Source organism: Gracilinanus agilis, chromosome 4, assembly GCF_016433145.1.
Source record: "Gracilinanus agilis isolate LMUSP501 chromosome 4, AgileGrace, whole genome shotgun sequence".
NCBI lineage: Eukaryota > Metazoa > Chordata > Mammalia > Didelphimorphia > Didelphidae > Gracilinanus > Gracilinanus agilis.
In genome coordinates this window covers 49534817-49560004 of record NC_058133.1, presented here as the reverse complement: position 1 = coordinate 49560004, position 25188 = coordinate 49534817, and the positions used below count along the sequence as shown (strand labels likewise).

The 25188-nt window shown below is 34.6% G+C and overlaps 1 protein-coding gene across 1 annotated transcript in view; it reads left to right on the top strand.

The window, feature by feature from the left end:
- The first annotated feature begins 282 nt into the window (after window positions 1-282).
- The window catches only part of ADGRL2 (adhesion G protein-coupled receptor L2), a 157477-nt gene continuing 132571 nt past the window's right edge, over window positions 283-25188 (top strand). The window contains exon 1 of the mRNA XM_044674853.1: window positions 283-355. Coding sequence (XP_044530788.1) covers window positions 283-355 — 73 coding nt within the window. The remainder of the gene's footprint in view (window positions 356-25188) is intronic.

Below are 25188 nucleotides of genomic sequence, written 5' to 3'. Positions count from 1 at the left end.
TTTCAAACTCTGCCCTGTTTCCACACCCTATCTTGATTCCTCCCAAGACTAGAACCAAACTATATGCTTATGCCTTTTGGTCTTTTCAGATAAATTTAAACCCTGTCAAGTTCCTACATTGTAATTTTTAGCATTATGATTCTGTAGCTATGGCACATAGTAAATGATGGATTTTTTTTTCCAGATATGAGGATCAATGATGTACACTGCTGGGTTCGATGAAGCTGGACATTTATAACTGGATTCATTAAGGAATACAAAGGAAATATAAAGGGATCAATAATGGTGTCTTCTGGTTGCAGAATGCGAAGTCTTTGGTTTCTCCTCGCAATCAGCATCTTACAGGGTACAGAAGGTAAGATGTAGTTTTTAAAATGTAAGGAGGGATATAGACTTTTAAATATTTACAAAATATCAAAGTTTTCTATAATGAGACAAGTGAGGATGGATAATTAAATCACTGGCAGACTCATAGCCCTTTGAATGATTTCTGGATGATAAATTTTGTTTAATGGTTATCGTTTCCCCTCCCTTTTTCATAGTATAACACTGATATATATTGTTGAAGCTACTAGAATTTCAGTTTTCTTGACTGAAAAGTGGGTTATTTTTGAGCATTGTTTTCTACTTACTTCCATCCAATGCCAGTCCACAGAGTAAGTGATTTGTAAGCTCCACAAATAACCCACAAATGTTTTAACTGGCTTGATGGAACTAAAGACTGTCTTTTGTTGTTGAATTTATGTTTATTGAGTAAATTCATTCTTAGTGAAATTGAAAGCAATTTATGATACCTGGTTTCTTTTTTCCACATTGTCACCTCAAGGGTTAATAAAGTAGTTCTGAAATTCTCAAGTAAATCCATCACATCTTTTTTTTTAAATATAGTTATAGTTCCTTTGGTGTTTCCTCTGTGATGTTATCTGTCTCTTTAAAAAAATACAGAGTATATTTCCCACTGTGTGAGATTTTTTGCTTGATTCTTAAACCAGAATCCTAAAAATACTTAAGGGAAATAGTGTGTAGACTAGTTTAAAAAAATTACACTTTAAAAGGCCTAAAAATAATCTTCTGTAGCTTCCACATCCAGTACTTGTTTACTTCAGCATTTATTTCTTTCTAATCTGTGCTCTTGGGATTGGGTTGACAAGCCCATTTTGCAGAAATAAGAGTAGAAATTTCTATGGCTAGATTTGAAAGAAAACAGAGAAGGCATTTTTATCAAGAGCTATGAATCAGAGAGCTTTGGTTCCTCCCAAAGTGCTTCAAAGTTTTGGTTTTTTATTTTAATTTTTAAAATAGGGAATAAATATATTGTTGAAGATTCTGACTCTGTCCTCTAAGAAAAGCATGCTAATATTTGTGGTTTCATTAATTAATAATTGCCATTGCCATTTTTTAAAGAGCACATGCACTCATCCTGTCTGTCTTTTGTATCTTTTCGTGTCAGATGAAATATTTCCATAGAAAGATATGTTACATCAGCTGGGAAGAAGACTTATTGTTTGGAAAGTTTTGTACAGATCAGGTCAGAAGTTGATTATAGAGCTAGGATGTAGAAATTTTTATGACTAGTTAGTTGGCTTTTTATAATCAGTGTAAAAATAGATTTTCATGAGGAATATATAAGCCATTTGAGAAAAGCATATAAAGCTGGGGAGTGGAAAATGGAATTTTTCCATTTTATAGTTTCTTTCAGTCCAAGATGATTTAATGAAAATGACAGATAATGATACTTAGCATTATGTAGCGCTTTTAGGGTTGCAAAGTGCTTTATAAATAATATCTCATTTTAGTTTCACAACAACCCTGGGAGGTAGGTGCTAGTATTACCCCATTTTATTGATGAATATATGAGGTAGACATAAGTTAAGTGATCTATTCAGTGTAACAGAGTTTAGTGAGTGATTGGCAGATTATATCTGAATTCAGATCTACCCGACTCCAGGTCCAGTGTTCTTATCCACTCTGCCACCTACCTGATTTAGGATTCTATTTGGTTCAAAATTAGATAACAGAGCAAAATTTTAAAAACTGATCTCCATGTATTTAAAAGATATTTATATTATGTAGATTAAGAAAAAAGGAGAACAGATGAATAATTGATGCGTAATGTATTTCCTAGGGAAAAAGGAGGTTCAGAATTGCACAGAAACATTTATAAATTTTTGTTATTCTCCTTAATTTTTACTATTTGATATATTTGCAGAAATTGATAAATTCTGCAGTTTTAATTATGTGCCAGGTATATTTTTAGAAACTAGGAAACTGAGAAATGAACGGAAGTTAGTGTACATATTACTTCCCTTCCGTTAGTTTGGTTCCCTCATTTTGGCCAGTGCCAATTACAAATTTTATATATCTGAGTAGTTGTCCTTAGAGAGTTCAAGGGATTAAAATTTTGCCAGTCTATATCCTACCTGATGATAACCTTCTCAGCTCTTGACAAAGAGTGTTCTAGAATGATAGGCATGTGCAGTTAGTTCATCTCCATATGCCATATGTAAAACCTTTTCACTGTGGTATTGCCAAAGCCACTATTGTGGTCTTCAAAACTATAGCCATCACTGTTATTCTAGTGTGAAACTTTGGCAGGGGCGGAGAATAATATATTTAAAATTATACTGGGCACTATTTTTTTTAGATGGTTGTATTTAGATTCCAAATGTTAACAATGAATTGATTTCAAGCCACATAAAAAACTGAAGGAGTGATTATTAGGGTCTCATGAGAATCGAAAGATATGTCAAATTCAACACCCTGACAATTACTGGCACTCCGTATACGGGAGGTTCATATGTCAGAGATGAAAGAAAAGGGACTCAGTTCAGCTAGAAGGAAAAAAATTCCAATCTTTCATTTAGAACTGACTCTGAAAGTTTGTTGTGGCAATCTTGTATATAGGAGCATCCTTTTTTTTTTTTTTTTTTCGGGGGCAGCTGGTGGGGGGGAAATCCTCACAAAATTCCCTGCTGTTCTATTTGAATGTTTCTGTACAGTTAAAAAAGATTCCAGGTGTGGACCAATGGCTCATTAGTCCACATAATGAAAATTTTTCCAATCAAGGTAGAGACCTCATTGCTGGCACAGTAGCGTAACTCACTGGGGTGCTGTGGAGCAGAGGCTGCTTCATGAGAGACTGTCGTTTTATTTCCAGTGTCACCTATTAGGTCAGGAATCATATCTACTGTAAAGAGAAGTTTCATTTTTGGATGTGCTGGGCTAAGGGGGGTTGCTTTTGAAGCGGTTCCCTCCTACAGGTAAAGAGAATCTGGAAAGGACCCATACTGTACACAGTTAACACGTACTGTTTTGACATTGATCAGTGCCATATGGGTTTTGTCTTTAAAAAAAAAATTGACATGGCATGAGAGGCCTCTGTCAACATTAAGCAGAAAATGCTCTTTGAACGCCTATAGAGTGAACCAATCAAAGAAAGAATAGGGACAGAGGAAAGTAAAGTGAGAGTTTGAAATAGAACTATACCTTTAAAAGCCTTTTGTGCTTCTCTTTCCTGAAGCCTTTATTCACCCCAACTGGGGAACTCCTTCTGCCAACCCAGGTTACTTGGAGCCCTTCGAGGTGAAGTGCCTTCCCAGAGGTCCCACTTCTCATTACTGTCAGAAGTAGGGCTTTTACCCAGGTCATCCTCACTCAAACCCAGTGCTCTGTCAAAATTTTGGTTAAATATAATCCTGACCTTTAATTTCATCTTCATTCAGTTTTTTGTCATCCCATTGGGGTTTTCTTGGCAAAGATCCTTGGAGTAGTTTGCCATTTCTTCTCTTGCTCATTTTACAGATGAGGGAACTGAGGCAAATAGGATTAAGTGACTTGCCCAATTAATAAGTGTTTAGTAAGTCAAACAACTATTAAATGTCTGAGGATGGATTTGAATTCAGGAAGACTCATCTTCCTGACTCTTAAGCCTAGCATACTATCCATTGCATCAACTAACTGCCCAATTTAATTTCATCTTTCCTACCCCATGAATTTAGCTAATTTAGAACTACTAATATTTCATCCTTCCTGTCTCTTAAATTTTGTAGTTTATAAATTAAACTTAGTTTATAAGTAGAATTCTTAGCCCCACTAATAAAATACTATTCTTGTCTATTCATATGCACATATTACCTAAGATCATGAAAGCATATAAAGTTCTACTTCTATCAACATGTAATAGGATTTTGATGTGTAGTAGTGAAGGCTTAATTTAATATTGGATTTATTTTCCATTTATGATAATTGGAAAAAATCCAAATCTGCTAGTGGAGTTGATTTAACATTGCTATGTTGAAATATTTGTCTCATTTTAGATGTTATTTTTTTTCTCTTCTTATTAGAGCTATAACCATTAGGGATTATCCACATTTTATTAAAGATGCTAACTTTGCAAAAGGATTTTGGATATTATGATTTAAACGAGACTGCATCAAACCTTGATTTTTAAAAAAGTTTATTCGTAAATGGAAAATAGGCTTGTATATTCAATTTAGCCGACAAAACTAGGGGTGTTCTTTAAAAGTAGTTTGATAGTTGGGATTATATTTGTGTGTGTGTTTATATACTTAGATGCCTTATAAAAGATGGAGGATTTAAAAAACTATTTTACAATATTTTTAAAAGTGTTAGAAAAATTAAACTAAAAAATCTCCCAATGTCATTTTTGCTGAGAAATTGGCTTTTTTTTAATTCTTTTGGCCTCTTCTTAAAAGCATAGTGCCCATGGTGGAATCATGTATCACTAAATAGGGAAACAAATAAATTGAATTTCTGTGTTCTAGGGAATTAAATTATGCCATATAATGGAGCCCTGGCAAGTGTAAGTTAGACACATGAAGGTTCACATTGGTTGATATGAGTGACAAGTTAAAAATAATAGTAGCCTCTCAGAAGAGTCAGAAACTAGGATTTCAGGTTGCATTCCATATTCAGTATATGTTAGATTTCATTAGTGAAATTAATAATTAAGCATCTGTAAAAATTGGAATTAGTATTATTATCATTACTATTTTAAATATTTTTCCTGAGTAAAGCAAGGAAACCTTAGAACATAACCAAATAAACATTCCTACTTCCTTTAAGATCATTTTTAAAGGAGAGATTCTTAGCTTTTTTGCATGTTATACATGTCTTTGGGAAGTTGACAAAGTCTCTGGACCTCTTCTCTGAATAGTGTTTTTAAATACATGAGATAAAATATGCAAGATTACAAAGGAAACCAATTATATTGAAATACACTTATGAGAATATTGAACCCCCCAACAAGTTCAGAGATTAAGAATGCTGATTTAAAGGTTTTTTACATTTGTATATACCCATATATTTATGTATCTATTAGGTATAGTTCACATGTGTAATTTTCTTTGCTTTTTGGCAATAAGGTGTTTTCCATGTTGGTGTGGTGTCCCAATTTGATCTTAAAGCTACCACACTCCCTTTCCTTGTAGTCAGCAAAAGAGAGTCATTATGGGGCAAAAAAGAGGTTGAGGTTGAAGAACGAGATGGCCCAGGCATACCTTAGCATGAAAACATTCTGTTTACTTCGGTATTTGCTAGGGGAGAAAACAACTAGAGCTTTAGAACTATAAACATTAGATTTTAGAAGGAAAAGATTCTTTTTAAAATGCAGAGGAAAGGACTATATTTAAGACTTGGAGAATTTTTATTATTTTAGGACTCTTTCTGTATGTGAACTGTGATCATTTACTAGAGATTAGTAGCCTCTGGTGTGAGAACCATAAAGTACATAGCATTTTGGGGAGTTATCACCAACATGTTCCCATTTCTCCCCAATCTTCTGCTCCCACTGCTATGTCTTTGATAAAACAATAGGGACAGAGGTAAGGGACATATCTGGCTCCATTCTCTTGCCTTGTCCAGGAATGTGAAAACATTGATCTCGGCACTAAAGTATAGTATATTTGTGTTAGAAATAAATTCTAACTTAAATTGAATTAATGTATACTAAGCATATTTTTTCATAGAGGAAATTCACCTTAAAAATATAGTAGGGCATCATTTTTACTGCCTCTCTACAAAAATAAAGTTTTGTGCTACAGCGTTCATGACTTGCATCCTGTTGAAGAAAATAGACACTTAATTTTTTCCAACTAAATGAAGAATATGTATACTTGCTACATTTTCAGCTTCTCATTTTTTGTTTCAGTTTACTTTTTTTCATTGTGATGACCTTGCCCTCTCTCAGTGGAAGTAACCACATGCCCAGGTCCAAGACCAAACTAAATTGGTTTAATCTAGCTTCCTTAGATTTCCCAGCCTAGCAAAATTGACAACACTTTTTATTTGTTTGTTTCTGCATATTAGATTAGTTGAAGACTAGGGGGTAAATTTTCAGCAAGGTGCATGGGGATTTGGCCACATGATTCCTATTAAAATTAATGGGAGTCACAACTCCTATTAAATTAATGAGAGTTGCATGGCTAAATCTCTGTTTGCTTCATGGCAAATGTACCCATATCATCTTAATTCACAAATTATGTAAATTAGAATTCATCCAAACAGTGTATTGGTATATATTTTGAATGATTACATTCATCTTAAAAAGGAAGACTCAGGTATTGTCCCTTATGAAAAATAAATTTGCTGCCCTTTTCAAGTACTTTATTGTATTCTACTTACAAAATGTTTTTGTTTGTAAAGGGACATTTTTCTTTAGCTCCCCGCTCCTTTAATAAAACAGTATGCAATTCCATAACTAGGTGGAATTTGATACCATAATAGACCTTGCTAAGGGTGATTATTAGATGAAAAACACAAAATAAGAACTGAAAAGGAATAGTAAAGTTATGCCACTCAATGATATCTTTTTATTTGCTAGCAATTTTAGATTCTTGAGGAGAATAGCATGAATTAACCTTTTATTTAGAAATTTATTTAGAAAAAGTTAACCTTTTAAAGACAGATGTATGGGAAGGGGTGGGAAGGTTGGGAATGGAGAGAGGTGGGAATTGCCTGCTAATGATGAAAAGACTCTGCCATAGCTACTGGTTTTACTGAAGAAGGAAGAAGGAAAATAGTTTGTGGCAGATGAGAGAAGAGCCCACCTGGATCTTGAAAACTGGGAAACGGATATTTTAACTATTATTCTTGCTAACTAGACCCTAAATGAAGTTGAATCAGTACAGTTAAAGGAGTATAAGTGCTGCCAGCATTCTTAAACGTGTGCTGGACAAACCCTAAGCCTTGGTTGTCCTACTACATTTCTCGCTATAGGAAAATTGTTATTTCTGAAAATGAGAATGAAGATTAAATTGAATTCAGAAATGTCTGCTAATAAAAAAAATGAGTTAATTTGAAATTGTTAACTCATGTTTCTTTAGTATGCAAACTAGGCCATCTTTTGTAAATGTAGATGTTTTTTCCTGACCCACTCAGTGAAATAAGGATTTTACCCTCCTTCCCTCTCCCTTGTGTGTCTCCTCCCTTCCCCATAGTTTTAATAGATTTGTAAAAACAGTTACATTGAGGTGGAGAGTATGAACCAGAGGACTTAAATTGAAATTCTGGTCCTGCCACGTAAAAGCTAATCAACTGGAGGAATCATTTACTGTTTCCACACTGGTTTCCTTATTTATAAAATGGAGCGAATGAGACTTGCTCTGCCCACCTTAGTTTTTAAGAAGAAAACATTTTGTAAAACAGAAAGTATTTTATGATGTCAGCTATGATGAAATGAGATGATGATAAAGGAAAGTATCTACATTTATAGAATAGAAAAGTTCCCTCTCAGGTCTTTACAAGTGCCAGATATCATACTTTAACAAACAAAAGCTAATTTAAAAGACCTGGGTTCAGTTGTATACTTTTCATAGTTTGATATTGCAAAAGAATGTATTGTGTTTACCAATATACTTCTTATTTTAAAAAATGAATTTCTAAAACTGAAGAACAGATTTCCTGATGATGCCTTTTGTCTGCTGGCATAAATTTTAAACTATTGGTTTGTGGCATGGTATATACATACAAAATATTTGTTACTGAGATTCTTAAATAATAACTAAATTCTGAAGAAAATAGTATTTTATTTTGATTGGCTTTAATTATTAATGAAGTTTACCCTTACAAATCATAATCATTTAAATATAGAGGAGTTCATGGTGCCTTCTTTTACTGAACCCTAGTGTATTATTTGCTCATTAACTTTTTGGGATTAAATACTGTCACATATTATAAAGAAGTGAATCTTTTAAAAAATACTTTTTTTGGTGATACTTAAACTTAATTATTTTTTATAGGGAGGATGGCAATGATAAACTGGTTCAAATGTTTTACGTAGCTATGTCCTATTGGTAGAACAAGATAGACCTGAAGAACCAGTTTTTCTGACATATTTTGGAAAGCTTTCATCCCCAAATATATGCTTACTGTCATAATATGTCATCTATAGGTTGCTTTCCTGCCCCCCTCATTTCTCCTCCTCTTCACTTCATCTGAATGATTGAGGACATAACCTTATAGCTAGATTCATTAGACATCTCTATTGTTCTAGGTAATTTTCTTGATATACTCGTGATACTCCCAATTCTGCTGTTAAAGTCTTTTGTCAAGTAGCAGAAAGGAGCCTGGGACACACAATACCTGACCTTGGGATCTCTTAGGATTGATGCCAAAGATTGCTTAAAAAGACCCAGCCAAGAGTAGCCATAACAAGGCCACAGGAAACAGAGATCAAGTATCCTAACTTGAAACAGTAGCATTGCCATACACATTCCCTCCATATTTGTTTGGGATTTGACTTTTGGGTCCCTGAGAGTCACACTTAAAAACTTATTCATGTTTACCCAATTGCTTTCTTTTTTGAAACACATTTAAGAGTAGAGATCATGTACTTTCACCTTTTTTTTAAGATCTTTAATTTGAGGGTATGAAATCTCAAGTCATCTGTGGAAGGATGATTTTTAGGGGTCATGGAATGAATTCATATTCTTATTGAATGAAAAATATTTTGGCAAATATTTCAGCATATGTAGCTTTTCTTTCATCACGTTTATTTTGCCTGGTGCATTTCCACAGACTTTATCTGACTGTCAAATGAATCCATGATATAAAAAGAGGTTTAAGAACTCCTGGCTTAGACGTTAGTATATATGTCATTTCTTTTCTATTCCTCCCTCCCTTTAAAAGCTAAGTTTTGAGCTCTTTTATCCGATATGAAATAATTGTTAGTTTTATTCATTCTTTTGTGTGTAACATTTATCCACTGGTAAACATTTTCAAACTTGAAAAATTAAGCACATTTCTTCTAAAGGCAGGATTGACATTTTCAATATTATGTTGTTATTTGGAAATATTACACCTGCTCCTAGGTTGTCATTTCTTTTCTTTAGTGTAACAAATTGTATCAGGTTTGGCACAAAATAAGTTTTCTGCGTATGATTCTGAAAGCAAATGATCTTAAAATCTGTTAGTTTGTAACAAATAGAAGCTGGCAGAGGGCTGCACTTAGAGAGGAGTACAAGGCAATCACACAGTGGTGATTGGTAATATCTCAACATCTGTCTGGAAAGAAAAAAGGAAACTTGAACTGACTCCACTAACTTTCTAAAATGGATGGGTCTAAAGTTTTATGTGCTTGCACTCTTAGTAATCCCAAGCTCCCTTTTGAAGAAAGGGAGAACTTGAAATGTATAAATAGCTAATTCAATGAATCCATCCTTTTTTCATCAAATAGTCAGATCGAATCTTGCCAAATGGCATTAAAATCAGCCTCCCATTGAAAGATAGCTGCTTTGAGTTGAACAAATGCCTTTGACAAGCTCCATTTCTGTTTTGTCTTTTTCTTTTTTCTTTATGTTTTTTAGTGGTACTCTACCCTATGATGGCTTCTTGTTCTTCTTGGGACCATAAGAATAATGGCCCCTTCCTTTTCCCAGACAAGTAATTGGCACCCCAGTGATTAGAGCAGAGGCCAATTTTTGTCCTGTAACTGTTTACTAATCATTTTAGGCATGGTAAAAAAACTAAGTGACTATGAATTCTTCTAGGACAGACTCAATGCTTAGCTCACAAATTTGGCAAGGTTAACTAATTCTTACCTGAGTCACGCTATAATTTAATTTACTTCTTTCCCTATTTTCACAAATAGAAGTAAAGGGAGTGTCATTTATACCTAAATAGATTGGAATGTGTATAAGAGTAGCAATACTATTATATTTTTAATTCCACATCTCCTTGGCCATGGTTTTCCCGACCAATTGATTTTTCTTTTCTCTTTTGTGAGGAGTATATATCCTACATTGTCTGTACTTTTATGCAGGCATTAGTCATTTTTATATATCCTGAAAGAGACCTGAAACACAGAGGAGCAAAAATTGGTGCTGGCGAAGGCAGTTGTGTTTTTAGGGCCAAATGAGGTTCTGATTGATTTGATTAGCCGACAGCCCCTTGGGAACATTTAGATCAATGGTTTAGAGCTCTGGATTGTCAGAAAGCAGAACTTTCCAGGAGGAAAGAGGATGGAACAATGGTCACACTGTATCTGGAGCCACAGAGGGATTAAATCCAAAAAGGGCTGAGATTCATGTTGGGGCCCTCCTCCTCTTTCATTGCCTCTTTCATTTTTGTACCACTCTTTTTAGGTTTTGTTCTCTGCAGTCTCCTTCTGGCCTTCCTCTTTCTCTTATAGCCCTGAGAGAGGCAAAAATTGGCACCATGAAGTGGATATGCTCAGTATTCAAAGCAGATTGTGATTTTGACAAGCTGCTGCTAGTCACTGGTTTCAAGCTCAAGAAATATTTGTATTGACTAGTATATTTCCCTCTACTAAAATAGTCTCTTCTAACCCATGCCACAGAAGAGCTTAGTCCAGACAAACTGGTGTGGCTCTCGAGATAGATGCTGCCCATGATTATTTGACACTGGTGAAAGTTATGTCATTTAATTGAGTAAATGGCAGATTCCATTAAAGATCCTTAGAGATCATAGATGTGAATCTATAAGGATTCTTAGACATCATCTAAGCCAATCCTCTCATTTTACAGAAGAGGAAACTGAGATCCAGAGAGGTCAAGTGACTTGCCAAAGTTCCCATAGGAAATAATTTCCAAAACCAGATCCTCTGTCTTTAAATACAGTGCTCTTTTCACAGACAATGTTCTGTCCTTTAAGAACAGATGGATGTCTAATAGATGAGCTATGACCTTTTCTTGCCTGGGACTAGGCTCTCACCTCACTTGTCTAGGTATCCCCAATATTTAACATGGTGCCTGGTATTTAGTAAAATACTTAATATTTGCTTTATCTAACTTATCTTTTATCTTTCCAGCTGTTTAGCTATATTGTAAAAGATCTTTCCTAATTTTCAGTTAAATTTATATATGTGTATGTATAGATATGTCTATTCATGTATATATGTCAAATTTATTTACATTTCCACATATCTCTAACCTTCCCATGGCTGATTCTAAATTGCTTATCTAGCAACCATTTCAGATCATTTTTGTGGTCAGTTGTACACACTGGCCTTCTTTCCTTTGTTTTTTAAATGACTATTCTCTCTTCTAACACTGTATATACATCATTACTTCTGATCACATTTCTTTTCCTTTTATTCTAGGTGTTTCCTCTTTTTTCTAAAGATATCAAAAGAAAAAGTTGACTAGAGCCCAGTAATATATTTGTAATATGTTGTTTGGGAAACTGAATTTTTTGTGGCTATTTAAAAGTGATTGTGCATTATACTGATTTCAAGATGAATATGTTTATAAGAAACAGAAAAAAGTGTCATTTATACGTCTGTATTGTTTAATATTCATCTCTTGTCCAACGTGAATGATAGACTGGAGGACAAGCTGGTGATTTGTGATGTGGAATTTTAGAGCATACAAAATATCACTTAAAGTAGATGCGGCTAAAGACCTGCTTTATTAGCATAATATGTCATCTGCTACTTTTCAGCTTTGTAATGCTACACATAAGCAAAGGATTTTATTGTTTCCTTTTAGGAGTGGAAGTTACTTATTTTATTCCCAAATTAGGTTATAGCTAGATCACAGATAGGAGCCATAGAAATCATCTAGTTCAATTCCCATCATTTTTTTTAGGTAAAGACACTGAGTGACTTGCCAAATGATTCTGCTGATTATAAATCAGATGCTCTTGCCCCAGTGTATTTCAGCATAAATTCATTTCATTTCAGCCAGTCAACAAGACCTTACTTTATTTTCGGTATTAGACATACAAAGATCAAAAAAAAAAATCTTTCTTCCAGCAGCTTTCATTCATTTGAAGGAAACTACAGTACACAAAGTCTGCATGCACACACACACACACACACACACACACACACACACACACACACGATTTATTCAATGCAATTCATCAAGCTTTTTTTAAATGCTTACTATGTGCAATGCACTGAGGTAGATTTTTAAGAACTAAGAGATGAAAAATGACATAATCTCTGTTCTCAAGAAGCTTGTCATTTGTTAGGGGTTAGGGAAAGGAATCCGACCCCAAACAAATAGAACATTTTGTGGTAGAAAGGGGTAAGGGCAAAGGAGAGATCCAGAAAGCTGGAGAAGATACCACTGGGGGAATCAGGAAAGGCTTCTTGGATCATTTTCATAATACTTGTAGTTCTTAGTGAATTATTGAATACAATCCTTCTCAAGTATGAATATGTATGAGTTTGATCCTATTCAAATCCTAGTAAAGTTAATGTAGCTCACTAGCTCTTTAAAGGAAAAATTAAATATTGGCTGGCACTCTCTCTCTCTCTCTCTGCCTCCCTCTCTCCCTCCCTCCCTCCCTCCCTCTCCTCTCCTCTCCTCTTTTCTCCCCTTCTTTTCCTCTCCCTCTCCCCCTTTCTTCCTCTTTCTCCCCCCCCTTCTCTCTCTCCCTCTCTCTGTGTCTCTGTCTATCTCTGTCTGGCTTGTCTTTCTGTCTGTCTCTCTCCCCAGAGAATAGATTTAACTTAGGTTTTTAATTAAAATATATGTATACCCCATCCCAACCTCATAAATGTCTATGTATATGTTATAACACACATACATAATACAGACACCATTTACTTTGAGGTATGTGTATATATTATTAACATATGCACATAATACTATGTATTGATATCACATACTATTCGAGATGTATTTTTATATATATTATCATACATTTACAATAATACATATTATAGATAATCTACTTTGAGTGTACATAGTATTATACATGTCCATAATACTATATATTAAAGAAATCACATGCTAGAAATGTATTATACAAACACGTGTAACATATACTGTATTAAAGGTAGTGTATATTTGCCTAATTTTAAAAGTATGTTTGAAAATGTAGACTAGGTCAAAGTAATTCATGGTTTCAGCAAAATTATTCTCTATAAACATTATTTAACATAATATACACTTGACAACCTGAGAAATTGTCTATTAGTGTGTTCATTTTAGATTCCTATTATTAAATTATGTTCAGCAGAATTTCAGGTTGAACCTACTTTTATTATGTGAGCCTTATTTGTATTTTAAATAATCCTATGTTATTAGAGGGGCAGACTCAGTGTAACTCTGACCTACATATGATCTACACCTAGAAACACAAAGCACACAGAACCTTTAAACATGCTTTAAAAACACACATAATCTTAGTACAAAAAAACAAACACATGAACCCAAACCCTGCCTCCCACTTAATTCCCTCCCTTACTCTCAGACGCCTCCTACTCTCTCTAGGTTCTTTTTCTGCTGGGAGTTTTAAAGAATTTGTTCTGTAAAATCTAGTAACAGTTAGATTCCAGTTTGGCACTTTACTTTAACCCTTTTATTTATTTGCCACAGGAAGGCTTTCTAATCCTTTGCTTTGTTTTAGAATTTAAGCAAATGGAGACACTCCCAGTGGAAGCTTTCAAAGGGTCTCTTTATTTATTTATTTTTTTGCATTAATGGAATAGTTGCTGTGATCCTAGTCTTATTTACCATAAAGCTAGTCATTGAGAGCAGTCATTCCATTCTCTCAACAGTATTGTTAATTGACTGATAGAAAAGATAACTAAAAAAAAAGCCTTTAATGCCAAAAGAAGGGATCTAGGTGTGACTCAAAAAACCAAGCTCTTGGTGAGTTTTTGCCTCTTGCTCCCCTTTCTATTTGGAGTACAAACTACTAAACAGTGAGAGGAGAACAAAGTGCATTAAAAAGCATTCAGAAATGTTAAGCAACAATAAAACCCGTAACCATTTAAATGACAGCAGCTGACTATTTGAATTAACTTTGTGTTTGGCTTAATTTGGGGTCCTAATTATTCCTAACTTACGTGAGTAGATTTCAATTATAGTATACTGCAGGGATTTGTAGCTAAGGCAACTAAAGGAATCATTTTACATAAAGTACTTTTGTTCAACTGATTAGGCAAGTTAAAATGGAATGATAGAAAATTGAAACTCTTCCCTGATAAGGTCCCCTAAATGGTTCCAGTGATATCATGAATAAGATAGTTTGCTCTTAACATACAATTTTTAATGCTTAGAGAAGATAAAATATAAGTGTGGATGCTTTTATTTTATTTTATTTTGTAATGTTTTGTTGATCCTTTTTTATTCTTTATTCCCGGCTCAGTTTAGAGTATCCCATTCACTATAGATCCATCTCTTGTGACAAAACAGGTTCAACAAAACAAACTCAGTGACCACATCTGTAAACTCCAGTCTACCACTTCTCTATAGAGAAGAGGGGCATGTTTTTCATTGCCCACCTTCCAGAGCCAAGACTGGACTTTCCATTTAATCTAAATTCTGATACCTTTCAATATTTTAAAATTTACCTTATTGTATGTGTATAATTCTCTGGCTTCTGCTTTCTCTGCATCTGTTGATACAAGTCTTCCCATTTTTCTATGAATTCATTCATTCTTAGGACACAGTAATATTTTATTATATTTATAATATTAATGTAATCTATCACAATTTAGTCTAGCATTCACCACTAATGAGTTTCTTCTTGTTTTCCAAGAAGTCACTATATCATTGGTTGTATGTTTTGCCCTTTGGACAGATGTGAGATGAAACATCATGATGGTTTAAATTTATAATTCTATTCTTTGAAATGGTTTTTCACAGTGTTCGTGATAGGGTCCCTTTCAAAATACTTCATGATGTGGGGCCACTCATTCATTGTAGAATGGCTCTTAACCTTCTCTGTTTTTGTCAGTTTCCTTTATATCTTAGATTATCACACTGTCATCAGAGGTAGGTTTTCCTCCACTTAACATTTTAGATGTTGTTAGTGGAATAAACAGAATGTTATGGGGGGAGCATTATAATGTTATAAGGTGGCAACTTTTTATTAAATATGATCCTCTCTCTTTTTTTAAACCCTTACTTATGTCCTATTAAAAACTCTTGAGACAGGACACAGGGATAACTTCCACTGGTTGCAGTTCACACCCATCATGCTTTTTCATCTCATGTAACTTGTGCTTATTTTTCTACACATCCTCTATGGGGAGCTACTAAACATTCTAGAGGCCCCTTTTCTTTCAAGTAGAATAACAAATAAGCTCTTAGTATCCAAAATCTGGAGTTGGGTGGGAGAGGGTGGTTGTACATTTCAGTAGAATGTAGCTCAGGGGAGCAAATTGTGCCTCTTTCCATTATCTAAAGATGCAGGATTTCTAATATTCAATTTTAATATAAAAATATTTATTGGGTACCTGACATAGCTAGCATGTTATAGTGAAGTTGAGTGTGATTAAGATTACATCTTATTGATGGGTCCTAGCTTTGGGTTGTTGGAAGGTGTTTCTGCAGTGGGAATTCCTTGCCCTTACAAAATTTCACTTTGGCCAACAACAAATAAAACTATTTCTTTCCCCCTTACCTCCTCACAGCATGCAAGTAACTTTTTGGGGGCATTGAGATTACAAATACAGACCATGCGTTGACATTCCATACAATTTTACATACCTTTATATACCTGGCATATAATAATTATTTAATACTTTTTGATTAATTGATTGGTAGATTACAGAGTAGTACCAAGAAGTGGTTTCCCTATTTTTTTAAATGAAAGAAACGTTTATCAACAAAATTAAAACAAAAAAACAAAAAGCCCAATGTATCACTAATCTCATATACTCCACACTTTTCAAATTGTGCTTTTATTCATGAACCCTTTCAGGAAAAAAGTGAACCAGTGAGGACTATTTATTTTTTATTTTGACTTAATTATTTACCAGATGGGAACTTTGTTCTGTTTCCTTAGCAAAGGCGTTTTATTTATTGTCCTCAAAAAAGTATTGGCAATGACCAGAAGATTTAGGGATTGAAAGCTGTAGTAGGTGGGAAAAGTGTGGCTAGATATATAGCATTCTCCATAAAATCAGATCAGAGTGGAGTGTGCTCTGCCTGACCCATTCTTGCTTAATAGCAGATTGACTCAGTGTTCCATCTTCATTTAGTGTTTTCTGTGCACTTTCATTCAGTATTTAACAAGTTATGAGAAGCTGCAACTCTGGGAATATAGGACCATTTGCCTGTACCTAGAAACTGTTAAAATTTTGCTGTTTAGAAGTATCTTGAAAAGATCACGGAGATCCTGTGATTCTAGGAATTGTTGATTTTGTGTATATTCTTGAAGCAAAAATCTAAGAATATATGTATTTGCTTTTAGATCGTACAGTAATGCAGTTGAGTCATCAGAAACCAGATTTGATGTGCTTGGTCTCACTTGTCTTCAGAATGATCACATGTGTTTCTGTGTTGTTTGACCAATATCAGTTTTGAGGAAGCACTATTAAAAACATTATTCATCACAAAATAATGTTGCTGTTATCCCTCTTGTTTTCCAGTATTAACTTCTGCACTTATACTAGTGTTCTAATCTTTTCTAGACATTTCCAGAATCCTTTTCAATGAGTAATATACCACTCTCATTTCCCCTTCCTACCTCTTTCCATATTTAGTCTTTCTTTCCCTTTTGGATCCATGACTCTTTTCTTTAAACAGTCTTATTTCTCCCTATCTTAGAGAAAACTTTCTGCTCCTTCAAGCTATCAATATAGTGTTTCCTTTTTCTTTTATCTGTCCCTGTTCCATTAATCACTAAAAATGTTGCTTCTGCTCAAACTACTGAAACGTTTTTTTAAGTATCACCAATACCAGCCATTCTGTTTGCCAAAATTTATGAACATTTATTAGTTCTATCCATTTTAGTCACCTCTTGTTCTTAAAAGTGCCCCCCACCTAAATTTTCAGGGTTTCCTAAAATCTAAAGGGTAATTTCAGAATCTTGGCAAAACTATCCTTTGGAGTTTTCTCTTTGGGGAGCTGGAGGAGAGGCATAAAATCTCTGGTTTTGGAGCCCACCAAAAAAGGAGAATTTAAAAGCCCTAATCTCAACTAGCCAACATTACAATGGATTCTTCCTTAGGAGTAATTTGAAGATACACATCTTGATTAGTTCTTAATGATTCCATCCACATTTTGGAAATGAATGATAGTTGATGTTTGCTGTGTAGAAATTGATGACTATGCAAGTAAAGGTCTGATAAAAATAAATTCCAGCTGTGATAAAGGTTATAGTAGAAATTAAGCTAAAGAAATAGCACAACTATTGGAACATTATTTTGTAATGTTCATTAATTTTGAAGGAAAAATTACTGAAAATAGAAATCTGTCTCTGATTACTAAGTTACCTTCTTATTTTATTGAGATATTTAATGAACAATCTCATTAAGTTTTGGCAAATTTAATTTTTCCCTTTATCTTACAGAACTTCATGATGTCTCACTGATGAGAACTAATGACTAATGTAAATTTAAAATGAAAGTTGATTAATGAATACCAAGCTAGTTTGTATTTTATTTTATTTTTTAAAATACAGCAACACATTTATTGTTTGAACTCTGGCTTCTGCTTTAAAAAAATTGTTTGTATCACATTATCTTATTACTTTGAGGGAATAGTAGTTGAGTTCCCTCCATCGTTTAGTAACTAGCTCCTAAAGCATTTGTAAGAAGAAAAATTATCTAAAAGCAGAAGGTAACATTTTAATTCTTTTCCATTAAAATGTTCATCAGACCTTTTAAAAGTTTAATTTTTTACAAGAATTCCCATTGTTATAAATTCTGTGCTATAGAGTTCTTTCCATTTTCACAGTAAAACGTGATTAAGAGCATATCACATGTTGTAAAGATATATTTAAAATATCACAAATATAAAAGTGAAAACAGTAGATGATAAAAAACCAACTCTGGTTTATCATTAAACTAGATTCTCATAGTTTTGTGTCAAAATGTTGCCTGGTTGCATGAGGATATATTGCATTTTAAATCCATCAGAAATTATGCACTCATGGATCTTGTCCTTCAAATGAATTTGATAGGTGATAGGTACCTATTTCATTGATAATACCATTACTTAGCTAAGTATTCTTTTAAAAAGTTTTCATTTGAAATTTCCTTCAGTCAGTTTATGCTTTTGAAAAACAGAACCTCAGAGCTTTCAGGAAACTCAAAGACCATGTTGATGAGCCCTTACCTAAACAATACTTGCCCTCTCTAGCATATCTGAGCATTATCGTCCAATCTTCACTTTTAAGGATCCCCTTTGAAAGAACTCATCACCTCATAAGAAAGTCCAGGCCACATTTAGATAGCTTTGGTTGTGAGGGAGTTTTCCTCACTTTAAGCTTGGAATTTGCCTTTCTGCAACTTCCTCCCAATTTTCTTGGGGCTTTTTTCTGGTTTCTGAGCCTTCATTAATATTGTTAATATCAGTGTCCTTTGTTTATGTATCTTTTGGAGAGGAAGTTTTTTCTGATTTTATTGCTATAGAGAATTCCTTGTGATGAATGAAACTCCTTCTACCAGTACAAACTGACAATGGATTTTACAATTGGTCCTAAAGAGCTTCCTGAAGCATTGAGAAGTTAATAAGCAATAATAATAATAGCTAACATTTATGGAGTGCTTACTATGTGCCAGGCACTGTGCTAAGTGCTGTAGAGTTTTGATTTCATTTGATCTAATCAGTAGCCTTGGGAAAGTAGGTGCTGTTGTCATCCCCATTTTACAGATGAGTTTAAGTAATTTGCCTGTGGTCACTCAGCTGGAGCACTATTATTAGTTTATTAGTTTACATTTTACTGATTCAGGGGTTGCTTTTTATGTCAGACCTCTTAAAAAACCAGACCAAACCAAAATTAGAGTATTACTCTGCTTAATCACTAATGCTTCTCTCTCTCTCTCTCTCTCTCTCTCTCTCTCTCTCTCTCTCTCTCTCTCTCTCTCTCTCTCTCTCTCTCTCTCTCTCTCTCTCTCTTGTTTTCAGTTGTGTTAAATTCTTGTGTGGATTGTCCCCTTCTTTTCTCTTTCCCTTAAACTTTTACTAACATAAGAATCTGGCACTGTGAACATTTTTGACTGACAGCCTTATTAAAAATAAGAGCTGGGGGGTAGCCTGGTAGCTCAGTTGTATAGAGAGCCAGGCTGGAGACAGGTGGTCCTGGGCTGAAATGTGATCTCAGATACTTGCTAGCTGTATGATCCTAGGCAAGTCACTTAACCCCAACTGCCTAGCCTTTCTTGCTCTTCTACCTTGGAACTGATATTTAATATTGATTCTAAGATAAAAAAATAAGGGTTAAAAAAAGTGCATTGTAAATGCACAATGTAAAATCTATATCAGATAGCTCCATTTCAGGGTATGGAGAGGCATATGGGAAGAATTAAGGGAAGGAGAGAATGTGGAACTCAAAATTAAAAAAAAAAGAATACTTTTTTAAAAAGGAAATAAATGTATAACTTCCTATTGTGACTTTTTTTTGAAGAGAAGAATTTTATTTTTTGGATGACTGATTTTCTGGTATATTGGTTTAAACACAAATCTATTACATTATAGTTCTCTTTAAAAAGTGAAGGAAATGATCTGAGAGTAAATAAAGTAGTTTTAATTTGTAACCAAGCCTTCTTAATAGTATGTTGTCTAAACTTAATTTTATACTTATTCAGAGTATAATTACTTGAAAATGCATTAGGTAGAAGAAATTTTAAAAAAGACATGAAAAACTCTTCTTTTTTTGTTTAATATTTTCAGATATTCTGAATTACCAAAAAATCACAGAATATGTATTGTATTCTCACTCTTTTTGACATTTTAGGATGGAAATGTACATTTAGCTGAAAAATCCATTTTGATAATATTGGGAGCTTATACGTACTGTATAACAAGAAAAAATAGAATTATAACAAATCCTACTTCATTAAATTATTTTCCTTGCTGTGCAAAATATTTAAGAAATTATATCTGTACTTAATCTGTTCAGGGATTTGATGTTTTAAATTTCCCCAGTGAAAGTTTAATTTGTTTATTTTTTCTGGGGTGGGGGGAAGGATTTAGAAGAAAGGAAATGCACAACCAACAGTTGTCCTCAGAGTGAAGAAGGTAGCCGCAGCTGGTCCAAGGGAGAGGGTCTGCTGGCTATGTTGAAAACTCGCGTCAGCATTTCAGCATGGCATTCTTTTGGGGTATCTGTGTTATCACTGAATATGAAACTGTTTCAAATTGACAGGCAGACAGAATGTTGTGCTGAATGTGTAAATTGGAATTATCACATCTAGCAGCTCCCCTTACCAGGTGCCAGCTTGGTACACACTAATGTCGAGAGAGTGCCAGGAATAGTTTTATTTGCTAATTATCCCTTATCTCTTCCAGTATATAGTTTTTAAGTAAACAGCTTGCCCAGGTGTTTTCAGGAATGCCTTAGCAGGACAGTGTAAGACTGCAGGTGCTCCTGTGGCGATAGGATGCCGCACAGATCATTGGAGATGCCGACATCCATCTGCGTGAAAAATGTTATTGCATCCGAGGGTTTGACTCCCCAATGTACAGAGAACAATCCTGTCAGTATTTTTCAGTCTCTGAAATACTTAGGAGGGCAAAAAAGTGAAGGAAATTGCTATTCAAACCATAGGGATGGTGTTGGGATCTGCGTGGGTGTGTTTTAAAGAAAACAACCTGATGATTCCCAACATGAATGAGTAAACAACAGATCCTTCTCCTTTCCCAAATAGACAAGAAAATTCAAACCCAAATAGAAAACGAAGGGGTTTACAGCATTTTTTCTCTTTCCCTTTTGTTTCATCATTTTGGAAGGGGTTGTAGAATTTTTCATTGTTCTGCTTTTGTGGAGAATTTCTCTTCATACAGTTCTTGACTTAAACATACTCTGGGGTGACAGTTAATTACTAACCCAATAGAAGAACATATTTTAAATCCCTTTAAGAATTTTTACCACAATCTGTTCCTAAACATGGCTAGAAATGATTCGTGTTTCCAACTCAGACCATCCAAAAAGAGTTTCTCTTTTCTTAAAATCTGATAATCCACATCACCAGAATGTCCTTTTGTAACCCCAGGAATTGGGGTTTCCTTGACTGACCCCCAGTGTTTTCCTTGGAGGTGTTCATTTACAGGCTTTTGGTCTAATCTATGGGCAATGTATTTCCATACCAGCTTTCTCATAAGTAAAAGTATGCTTTTTCATCAGACCTGCCACTGTCTGTTGTTCTTTTCATTTTGTGACGGGAATAGGGAGGTGGGAGGTGGGAGGTGGGGGTGCTATCTGGTAATGCAGCCTCAAAGACTGTGGAAGCTATGAAGCTTCCCATCAGCCATATGGCCTTAATTGGACTTTGAAAATAATTGTACCATTTCACTGCCTGCTATGTTTCTCTCAACAACGCTGCTAAAAATTCCACAGGAGTTATCGTGTCAGCTTTGATTTAGGGGTTAGGAAATATTGTTATTTGTATTGATTGGTTGGATCTCTGGGTCTTTTCACTGAAATGCCCTGCAGTGAGATTATTCCTATGCCTAGAACCAACTTTCTTATGTGGTAAGGAAAAGGTAAATAAATAACATAACTGGAAGCCTAGACATTGACTAACTTATGAGATGGGCAGACTAAATTAGGCAAAAATTTGCAGTAGAGATTTTTTAAAAAAGAATTGTGGTTTTAGGTCCTTTAAGTTAAACAGAGCCAAGTGAACATTGTTAAGTCCTTTTGGAATTTGTTTGAATGATTAAATAATCACGTAGACTAAGGTTTTCAAAATGATTTCTGTACATTATTTTATTTGCTCCTTATGGACATCATTTCGAAGTGCTCAAGGAGAAGCCCAGTGGTGCCTGGAGAAAAGGACTGGATTTGGAGTTGGGGAGAGAAGGTCAAATCTTGACTTTGCTATTTATTAATTCTGTGATTTGGGCAAGCCACTGACTTGTGATACTTAGTTTCCTCATCTGTAAAATGAGCATCTTGTCGGCCCCTACTACTTCTAGGGCTGTGAAGCTCAGGTGGCATTAGTGGTAAAGGTAGGATTAGACCACAGAATAAGAAAAATGCTGAGCATATTATTTGTTTGTATAGGAGTGTTCCCAACATTTGTAAAATCAGTACTTTCTCTTGAAAACAAAATAGTTCCTTGGCCAGGGAATCAGGTTAATGAATTGTGATAAATGTGAATGTGGTATAATGTTACTGCTCTGAAGAAATGGCAAATGTGAAGAATATAGAGAAGCTGGGGCTGATTTTTTTTGTGAACTGATGGAGAGTGGAGTAAATAGAACAAGGAAAGCAATATAATATACACAGTGACAACTTAGAAATGTTACCTATTGTTATTAACAACAATGGTAATGGAGATGACAAAAAATTTCAACATCGAAGACTACATGATTTTAATGACCTTGTTCAACCCCAAAGAAGAGGTTAGAAAATGTATCTATTTTCCTTCTTTACAGAAGTGAGAGAATATGAATTTGTAGAACATTGTATCGTCAGTCATATTTGATTAATTTTTAGTTGTCTCTATACTCTTATTTGTTTTCTTAGGAAACCTCCCATTCCAGGCTTAGAGCAGTTTTATATTAAAATCTCTCTGAATTATTGCTGATTCCAAGTTGGATTAGGTTTTTAAAAATATTTTATTACTATTTGGGGGAAAAACGCTCACTATTTTTTTCTATCAATTTACCACTTTATGGTGCTCTATGCTTCTTTTGGGATGGTGAGGGCAGTCCATAGATATTACTATATTTTGAATTGCTTCTAAGAATTTAGCCAGAATGTATACACTGTGTGTGTGTGTGTGTGTGTGTGTGTGTGTGTGTGTGTGTGTGTGTGTGTAAAAAGATTTATGTTTAGAAGTTCAGAACTGTGGGAGCCACCTCAAACAGTGTCTGCTCAGAGTTAGAATAGTCTGTTTTTAAAAATGGTAAAATGTAGTCATTCTGCCCCAGGATGCCGAACAGCTGGTTTGACATTTTCCAAAAGCATTGACCAGATATTTTGGCATTGTGTAGGTGTTTTATCAGAAAAGCATTAATCAGAGCTCTATTACTTCTACCTGTGTGCAACCTTTGTCTTATCCCATCTCTTTCTGGTTTCTGCAGTTCAATTTCTATTGACAGCTAGTGTTCAGAGAATAAGTAGTCCTCATGATATTATGCCACAAAAATGGAGATAAATTACTGTTCCCCACATCCTTAATCTCTTATGGATTCAAACTACTGTGCTTTCTGACATCTTATCCTACCGTGAGGTTGGTGGTACAGTGGGCTACTATGTATTAATAATGTGACCCCCATGTAGCATTTCTTATTTCTTTCTTATTAAACTGAAGCAAGGGCCTTTCACATATATTGCTGTCAACTGAATCCTACTTTGCTATTATGAGGAGCCATGGGTGGATGTCACAGAAGAGGCAGGTTTCAACTTGATGTCAAGAAAAACTTCCTAACAATTAAGCTATCCAAAAATAAAATAAGCTGCTTAGGATGAGTAGGACAATAATGATTGCTAGCATTTATATAGCACTTCAAGTTTTGCAAAGTATCCCATTTGATCCTTACACCAACTCTGTGGGATGTTATTATCCCCATTTTATTTTTTTTTAATTATCATCCCCATTTTACAGATGGTGGCTAGGAGTGGTTAAATGATTAAGCAGCTAATAAGTTGTTGAGGCAAGATTTGAACCCATCTTCCTTACTCCAAGATCATCATTTTAATCCTCTGTGGCACCTAGAGGATTTTTCACATAGCAATTTTTTTTAGTATAGGTTTTCAAGCAAAATAGAAATCAAAGAATGTACAGAAGAACATTATTGCTCTGGGAGGAGTCGCATTGAAAACTCTATGAGGTCCCTTCAGACCCTGAAGTTTTTTGATTTTCTGGTGGCCATTGAAATTTTATGTTGAAATGATGATGAAAGGAAAGACAAGTTGAAAAGAATACAAAAAATTGAGAAATTGTTGATTTTGTTCATTCATGTCCCACTCTCTGTGACCTTATGTAGTTTTTTACTGGCAAAGATATTGGAGTGGTTTTCCATTTCCTTCTCTAGTGCATTTTATCAGTGAGGAAGAGGAAACTAAGGCAAATGGGGTTAAGTGACTTGCCCAGGGTCTTAAGGGCTCTTACTTATCTGAGGCAAGATTTGAATTCAGGAAGATGAGTCTTCCTGCCTCCAAGTCCTCCACTTTCTATCCACTGTCCACTGTTGCTGCTCTGGGAAGTAAAAAAATCCCCCAAATCTACTCATGAAGAGATTGCCCAAAGAAAAGAAACATTCCAACCATTGGAAACTTTTAGAGGATTGGGAATTTTGTACCTAGTGATTAGGCAGAAGTGAAGGAAAAAGGTTCTTCTGCCCTGAGGAAGAACATTAATATTCTGAACTGTTTGAAATTCAAGCTGATCAATCTAGAAACCAGGATGCTAAATGGATCAGGAGACCTAGGAACAGAAATCTAGTCTTTATAAATATGTGAAGAAATTGTCATGGACTAACTCCACTTGAATGATGTGGAAAGGACTTGAGAAATGTTCTCATGTTTCTTTTTTTTTTTTCTCACACTTCAGTGCAAGGGAGTTATTTTGGGTTTTTAATGTTTTCATATTGTCTTTGGTTGTGTTTTACTTGAGGCCTTATGCTGTCCTGTGGCTCTGTGATTATAGGCAAATATGCATATTGTCATGTAATTTTGCATGTTGGGAATGTTAAACGAATAAAAAGAGCAATGTTTTGATATGTAGGGCTTTATGGAAGTAATTGTTCAGATTTTATTTCTATGGGTAATTATGTTCTCACATTCAGATTTTTCGGTAATTAATTTTTTTAAAAAGGGCTGAGAAAACAAAGATTCATATCAGTAAAA